Source organism: Crocuta crocuta, unplaced genomic scaffold, assembly GCF_008692635.1.
Source record: "Crocuta crocuta isolate KB4526 unplaced genomic scaffold, BGI_CrCroc_1.0 scaffold422, whole genome shotgun sequence".
Taxonomy (NCBI): Eukaryota; Metazoa; Chordata; class Mammalia; order Carnivora; family Hyaenidae; genus Crocuta; species Crocuta crocuta.
In genome coordinates this window covers 1,537,909-1,546,020 of record NW_027529554.1, presented here as the reverse complement: position 1 = coordinate 1,546,020, position 8,112 = coordinate 1,537,909, and the positions used below count along the sequence as shown (strand labels likewise).

The 8,112-nt window shown below is 40.7% G+C and overlaps 1 protein-coding gene across 7 annotated transcripts in view; it reads right to left on the bottom strand.

Moving 5' to 3' along the window:
- Positions 1-673: 673 nt before the first annotated feature.
- The window catches only part of RAPGEF2 (Rap guanine nucleotide exchange factor 2), a 239,589-nt gene continuing 232,150 nt past the window's right edge, over positions 674-8,112 (bottom strand). For 4 of the 7 annotated variants that reach the window (XM_077761468.1, XM_077761465.1, XM_077761467.1 and 1 more), the window contains 5 exons: positions 7,958-8,080; positions 6,547-6,772; positions 5,406-5,965; positions 3,559-3,864; positions 674-2,721 (listed from right to left, as the gene is read on the bottom strand). In XM_077761468.1, the coding sequence (XP_077617594.1) occupies positions 2,696-2,721; positions 3,559-3,864; positions 5,406-5,965; positions 6,547-6,772; positions 7,958-8,080 (1,241 nt within the window). In that variant the 3' untranslated portion in view covers positions 674-2,695. The remainder of the gene's footprint in view (positions 2,722-3,558; positions 3,865-5,405; positions 5,966-6,546; positions 6,773-7,957; positions 8,081-8,112) is intronic. The other 3 variants (XM_077761470.1, XM_077761472.1, XM_077761469.1) reach the window with 2 other exon arrangements.

The following is an 8,112-nucleotide window of genomic DNA, read 5'->3' as shown; positions in this document are numbered from 1 at the left end:
GACTCCTCTTTGGACTCTTACATTTCCTCACAATTTGTGCACGTGCTGCCATATGCTCCCACTCCAGCCTCTGAGGCTTCCCAGTGAGTGGTGGCTAGCGCTCGGATTTATGCTTGCTTGAAGGGAAGAAACGAGTCCTTGATTTCAAGATGTGCTTAAATAGGTTGCTGCTGCTGAACGGAGTTTTACCTTTTTAAGTGCCCTTCTGGTAGACGGAAGCATTACTCAGACTTACTGAACAACACAACTGCTAGACAGGACAAAGATATTTTATGTACTCATTAGAAATCTCGAATCATTAGCTAAATTGCACCTTGGACTTAGTGGTCATGATCTCGAATGGCAGTTTAAGTTCTCTGAGGTCCCTGGTTCTCATGATGTATACTGGGAATTGAAATATGTCCCACAGAGATTTTTATTGGAAAAGAATTATTGGAAAATCATTATTTTTCACTGAATCTTGAAAAACACTGAGTTCTGAACGTGGTTTGCTTTGTGATGTTAATATCTTTGAATCAACAGAAAGCTACCTAGAAGAATAGGCCATCGGTGAAACTAACCGGGCTAGATGTCCTTGACCTTCTGAGGGCTTGCTCCTGCAGTAAGACCCCAAGGCCTTATTATACTTCTGTAATAAAAAGCGTGCACGATTCATTAAGGATAGAGAGCAGGCTTTATGTTATATTTATTTATTTTCCAGCTTGTACAAACTGGATGTAGAAGCATAAACATAGTACATTTCTACCATCTTCAACAAAAATATAACCAATATGTACAATTATTGTATTAAAAATACAAAAGGGATACAGACTCCACCAATGTCTTTCTAAAAGACATACAGGTACAAGTAGTATCAAAAGTATGAGGAAATCACCAGTTAATTGTACATTCTGCACTTGACATCACAGAGCGAACTGAGATTAGCAGTCCTATGTTCTACAATTACTTAATGCTTAGATAACGTTTGTGCGACTTGTGGTAGGGCTAGGTTTCTGTCTGTCTATCTGCACATGAGGTCCATAGCCTATATAAGAAAACTGGCAAATAATGCATATTACATGGAAAATTACAAATGCATAATTGACAATGTAATATATAAGCAAGTAGACAAATGCCATGATACAGAAGAGATTTATTAAATAAAGCACTGACATTGTTTTGATACAGTGAAAAAACACTGCAATTTGACTTTTAAAATTTGAAGCTATTTACGTTTATCTACTGATCAATATGATCAGCTGAATTTAATGGAAAAAAAATCCAAGACCAGCAGTTCCTCACATTTGAGTACTACTCGGATTGGCAGCCTTCACTTTTCCGGAGTCTGTGCAAAAACAACACAAAAATAGAGTGGAGGGGTCATTTCAGTCATTATAGGGTTAATAGCAGCTGTGAGCAGGTGGTTGCTACACGTAGGCCTTCTCTGTCTGCGGCGGTGTCCGTAAAGCCACTTCCAGGTTAGTCTTTGGTGACTAACCCGCCTCACAAAGGCTGGCATGTCTAATCGGGTGTTTGATCTTTTGTTCTTCTATCACGTTAAAGGCTTGTTTATTCCCTAATGCCAATTCGGTACAGGGAGGCTGTCTCGAAAGAGCAGTATTAACAGCTGGCGTCAGCTCCAACATCCCAAGCTGCTTGCACTGCGTTGCTATCCAGTTACAAACGTTTCTCTTTAAAAACCAAAAAAAATATCCCTAAAACTAATTTAACAAAAATCCAAGAAACATAACTTAAAAAAAACGGGGTTTGCCATCCATCTCGATGGAGCAGGACACGCCCTCAAATGACACTGTCCTGCACTCCATAAGGCTCAGACACAGGACACAAGAGTCCTTTTCCCTCCCCTGGCCATGTGCAAACAGTTTTGCAGAAGAACCGCACCCACTGGGGAAGGAGCAGATGAGGTGTCTTGGGATCTAAGGACTTGGCTAATATTTTCTACTTCCAGGATAGCGCCCTTCCCAGGTGAGGCCAGAAGGACACGGGAAGACAGGGTCGCAAGCCAGGTCCTCCCTCTTCTTGGTGTGACCACACCCTGTCCGGCATATTTGGTTTTTTGGAAACCCAGGCTGGCAACCCTACTTAAAGTTTCAAAATAATACTGTAATCATTAAATGGGTAGAACATTTACTCTCTGAACACAATCTTTAAATTCATTAGAAAAAAAAAAGACATTGTAAACAAGTGGACAAAGCACTGTACTCAGAGGATTTCATTGTTTTCTTTGTCTTCTTTGATGGGTTAAAGGCCCCAAGTAGTTCAATGGCTAGCTTTTCTCATTATCCCAAAGAGACCAAGTGCTGGGACTGGACTGAAATCTAAGAGGAAGATTTAACAAAACCCTTCCAGGCATCGAGAAGTGCAGCCAGAGTGAATCATCTTGCGGCGACGATCTTGGAACCGGGAATGACGCCGTGTGGGGTGGCAGGCAGCAACCGTGGGGGCTCGGACACTGCTGCACTGTGCATTTCAAGCAACAAGGTCTGAAAAGTGCCAGGGCAATTTCTTCACAGTATTTCACATGCAAAGGGGAAAGGAAGAAGGGGAGAAGAAGCCCCATGCTGCTTTTAAGGCAGGGAAGGAGGCAAACTGGTCCACCATCCTCAGAATGTGAGTTCCAAGGCTCCACTGCTAGGGACGTCTTCTTGTGCTCTCCTTTTAGGTGGCTAGCTCTGGGTCCAGAAAAGCCTGTGCCTCAAACAGCAGATACTTGCTCATCTTCTGCAGACGCAACCAGGAAAGAAAGAAAGGAAAAAAAAAAAAAATCAGCGGGCAGGCAAGTCATTTCTTTACTAGATACTATATTCACTGATAGGTTAAATAAAAATACCATAGCTATTTTTTTTAGTATAGCTCACTTAAAACCTTTTCCTCTTTTTTCTAAGATTAATACCAAGTTTTTAAAAAGTACATATGATGCATATTTTAAATATATATATACAGAACAAAATATAAGTATCGTACGCGTACTGATTGCAAAGTTAATGAACTTATTGAAAATTATGAAGCAGCATGGGACTTTAGATAATATACACTCGCACGTAAATCTAGAAGGATATGTAACAAAATGTTAATAATGGTTCTCGGCAAGAGGCAGGATTAGAAGTGATTTTCATTTTTTGTCTTTTACTTTTTTCCATAATGATTATTTGCATAATAAACATGTGAACAGAGGGCACGAGGTGATCTCCGTCACCCTCACTGCAGCGTGGCCAGGTAGGTTTACAGAAAGGCAGCAAAGGAGCTGTAAGGTATGCTTCTTTATCAGACTTTCATTAGGAACTTGTTAAAAGTCCAAATAACAGGATTTCCACAGAAAACTTTGAGAATCGGTAAAGAAATCTAGTAATGAAACACACTTTATTACAAGTGTCCCCTCTGCAATCTTTGGTATTTCTGAAGGTATTCAGGAACAACCTTGAATATCAAATGTTCTTTGTGTTGGATATGGCTAAGGACACGGCTGACCAAGGTACTAAGAAAACGAATGCCCTGGAAAGCCCACGGGCAGGGTAAGGGAACACAGCTAATGCTACAGTTGTAAGAATGCATATATACCATCCTCCTCGGTGGAAAACCCCTGAGACTGATAGGGGGCGAGGCGCGGGTCACACTCATTGGGCTTATGCCACTGCGGTTTGTTCACTGGCCGGCCGCTGGCTGCAGGCCCGTGCGGCTGCTGTGCGGGCGAAGGCCCAGCCGTGTCGGTGGGTCGGGCGACCATCCGAGATCTCTGAAGCGCCACATTGTAGTCGGGAGGTTTCCTGGCTGGATGGGAATGTCCTTCTGGAAAGTCAGTGATGGGAATTCCAATGTAGCCTGGAGGGGTGGGCGGGGGCTCTCGATACCTGCCCTCCTTCCGCACTGCAGGGAAGATAATACTGGTCATTGCAAATTTTGTGGAAAATTATTTCATGCCACAAAGGTTTACAATAAATTATAAAAATAAACATTGAAAACAGTGCAATGACAAATGTGATTTTGTGTGGTATACGAGATAGTGGTGGGGGATGCAGTAGGCGAGGCAATGGATGTTAACTGGTCCAAATATTCACAATGATTACCTCTGTGTGGTAAAATAATTGGTGAGAAAAGTTACTAAACAATGTAATCTTTAAACACACTACTTCAGATCTTGCATTTAACTATAAAATAGTGATAGGGTTAATACCTAACCCTTGGGTTTACTGGAGAGATTAAGCAAAGAGAAAACATAAAAGGTACCCAGTATTACGCCTGGGAGATACTAGCAGTGCCTGCTGTAAGTTTTCTTCCTCCTCCTCTCCCTGCCCTCCGGACAAGGTAGGCTAGTTCATCTCACCTGGGCATCTACCCTTGTCAGGCAGAAAATCAATCATGCATTACTTTCAGGTTGTGGACCTCACTTTGGAAGAGAGAATTAAATTTAGAAAAGTAGTGCAAAAATTGACTCTAAACTATAAGGTATGTATTTCTCTTAAAACCCTTTATTAATGTTCATGACCTAGAGCAGTGAAGGCTCTGTGAAGCCAAGTAGAACGAGAGTTTTATTTTCTGGAACTTCATAGATTCAGTCATTAGGAATGAAAATCATCTTGTCTTTGCAATAAAAACTGTAAGTATTAGTTTGTTAAAAGAAAGTGGTTTAAAAATTGCAACCCAAGATGACGTATTAACTGTTTTCCATCCATGACTACTTATATGGCAAAATAACAATTTCCCTAATAAAAATGATGCCTCTAATGATTATAGACTTTCTCACTCTGTATCCTGTAATTTATTCCTACACTTCAGTTAGGTAGATGTTGTATATGCCATAGAAAATACAACCTGATAGGAATGGGGGAACATGAGAGACTTCATAAGAGAAACAGCAGCAAAGCAAAAGCATCTTTCAAATACTGAGAACTATGCCTAGACAGTAATTTATAAGTGCTTTCCATAGAATTCCTTTAATCCCCACATCAACTGTATTGACAGAAATTGTTAAACTCATTTTACAAAGGAATAAACAGGCATAGGTTAGTACCTTGCCCATATGTCACGAAGCTAATAAAGTGGCAAGCAGGGATTCAACCCCCAATCTGCCAAATTCGTAGCCNACACGACTTGTCTGCAAAACAAAAGTAAATGGAAGGTTTATAAGTAAATAATTCTGATAATTTTAGCCTAAAAGATAAGAAAACATCCATAATGATAATCTGCTGATCCTGACTGCTAAAATGTACAGACTGTTTAGTATGGTGGAATGTATCTGACCACAGAACCTGGGCTTATGTTAACCACTCTTATTTCAAAATCCTAGACATACTGCTGACTTGGAAGTCTTCAACAACAATGGGTGGGTCAAAACGAGGAAAAGAACCACGAACACATAATTTTACTTCTGAAATGTGAGCTCTGGCAAAGCTCTCCAACAAGCTTACCAATAAGTCCCTTTGCAGTACTCGGCGTCGCAGCTATGTGGGCCGGCGCAGGAACAGGTTTGGCTTCTTCCGTGGTCACGGAGGGGATGCTACTGCTTTCGGCTTCAATGGAAACATCTTTTCCACCCCTTCGCTTTATTGTGCCTGTATCACCTTCTGAGTCTTCTCCCCAGTACCCCGTGGAAGACGCCCAGCTTGCCCGGGACTGGGCTTGTTCAAGACTCTCTCTGCTCTGATTTTGCCTGTTGTACTTCGTGCTGTGATCGGAAAACATCAGTTGGTCCATATGGCTGCTTGAGGCCCATAATCCTGCAGGATCCCCTGAATAATCAAAGTGAGTGTGCCCGAATGGCAGTGTTTCCCAGCTTCTCTGGTGCTGAATGGTCTGTATATTATCATGTGAGCCACTTGAGCACGACGTCCAGCTCCCTCGGCCGCTGTCGGCAGCATCGAGTGACGCACGGTCCCCTTGGTCTTGGGAAAGTTCCTCTGTGCTTGGGGAAGAAATTACTGTAGCCGTAGCATACAAGCCCCGACTCTCGGACATCGGCGCATAGGACCTACGTGATCGAAAGAAATGCAAAGGGGGAAAAAGTGCAAGATTGTTAATAGACCTGTGATATAAAACCAAGATACGTTTTCTCTCCCCCAAGAAGGTGGCTTTGTTTCATCACAAGAAGAAGATGAAAGCACCTCTGAATTGCATTCTCGTAGCCGGTTCTGCCACGTCCAGTTTGCTCACCTTGTCGTTGCCAAAACACAAATACAGAGGGAAAAGAACACCAACTTGCTTATTGATAATAAAGGAACCCTTTCCTTAGAAAGTTAAAGGACGAGTCAACACAATCTGATTTCAGGAAGGCAGCTCACACACAGGGCCTAGGACATCCTGAAGCCACCCTCTGCCTCTAGCACAGAGGAACTGTATTCCAATAACGAATAAAGCTAACTTGAAAAGCAGTGTGTACAATAAAAACAGCACGGGACCTAATAATCTAGAAATTGTAAAAATTAGAACTGGGATGGGAGAGCATTTCTTAGGCATTAGGTAAAATAATAGAAATATACATGCAGAATAAAGGACTGCTTTTTAAACGGCAGAAGAAGGAATGCAAAAGAACACTAAAGAAGTGCTGCCCACCCTAGGCTGTACTGATCTGGTTCGATCATAGTCCGCCTTTCCATCCTGCCCACACCGAGGTTTGTCTCCACGATGCTGACAGAATGCCTCTGGCGCCTCTCGTCATGCAGTGAGACTGGCACGGAGTCAAAGGAAGAATTGCTGACAATACTGGATCGTGAAGAAATCTCACTGTGACCAGAATCTGAGAAATTATCCACGGTACCACTGGGAGCCAGAGTGTAGCCTGCATGGGAAATAATGACCATATTGATTAGACACCACAGGTTTACAACATAAAACTGAAGTCTACCAAATAGAAGCAAAACCAAAATGTAGGCCAACGTTATCACCATTGAAGTGAGGGAAAAACCATTGTACTTGTGGAGACAAGGTGTCTGAGCGAAGGTAAACGTTTACTCAAATGAAATTTTACATGTTTCATTAAAGTTTAAAGATTAAAAAAAAAAAAGAAACACTGTTAGGTGCGCTAGGAAATTTTTCACAAATCACGGCACTACTTGACTATTCGTAGCTCCTTTAGGTATAAATACTACTACTATTAGTCTATGTAAAAGAAGCTATGAAGAATAACTATGATCAAGTTTAAAAGTATTTAACTGCAAAGTCAGTAATCTTTAACAAAGTTTTTAATTTTTAAAACATTATGGCATAGAATATTCAGCCAGAAGTATCTGTCTTAGAATTCTAAGTGGACATATGAGAATAATACCAGAAGAAAATATCTTTGAGTTTTGCCATTTGTTTTTCAGTATTAATAATATATTGGATGAATCACACAAAAGCCAATTGTTTCGTGCAAAATCTCCAGTTTCTCCCTAGACCATCAAAATGTCTAAAGAGATGTCCTGAAGGACACTTAAATCTTCTTTGTTGCTAAAAATAATTTTGAAAGTCACAAAGAAAGAGGTACTTGTCTTGATATTTTTAATGAAAAAATTCAAATCTTCTCAGTACTCATGTTTTTAAATATTACTATAGATCTCATTGTTACTTAAACAAAATGCTGGTTTTATATGAGTATATGTACACAATGCAAATTTTTCAATGCCACTTACCTAATAAAAAAAATTAAGTCTAGAACACCTAAATGTTGCTAATTTACTTTTTATGTGTACTTCCCCATCCTTTCAGTAACTTATTAATTCCTGATTTATTTTTTAAAAGTTGCACAGGTCTTGATAAGATTTTAATCCATTCATCTATGACAAGTCTCTCTTTAGAGGACACTGCAAGTTCTGACAGACAAGATTTAAAGCCTTTCCTGAACAGTCCGCTCAAAAAAACATCTCTAGAAAAATAATCACTCGGATGGAGCACTTGACATGTAGAGGAATTCTCCCATTTTCCTTAACTAATAATGAAAAAATTCCTCTCTTTCCCACCCCATTTTTGGTTCTATAAACCCCACCTATCCCATAGGTCCGTGGTGCATTGTTATTCTTGTTACTGTTCTCACTTCCAAGAGAAGAGGAGGAACTGGTTAAGTCCAACTGCCCGGAGCCAAAAGATCTCAGCTGATTGTCAGTGCCACCTAACAACAGGATGAGAAAAGAATTTAGATGT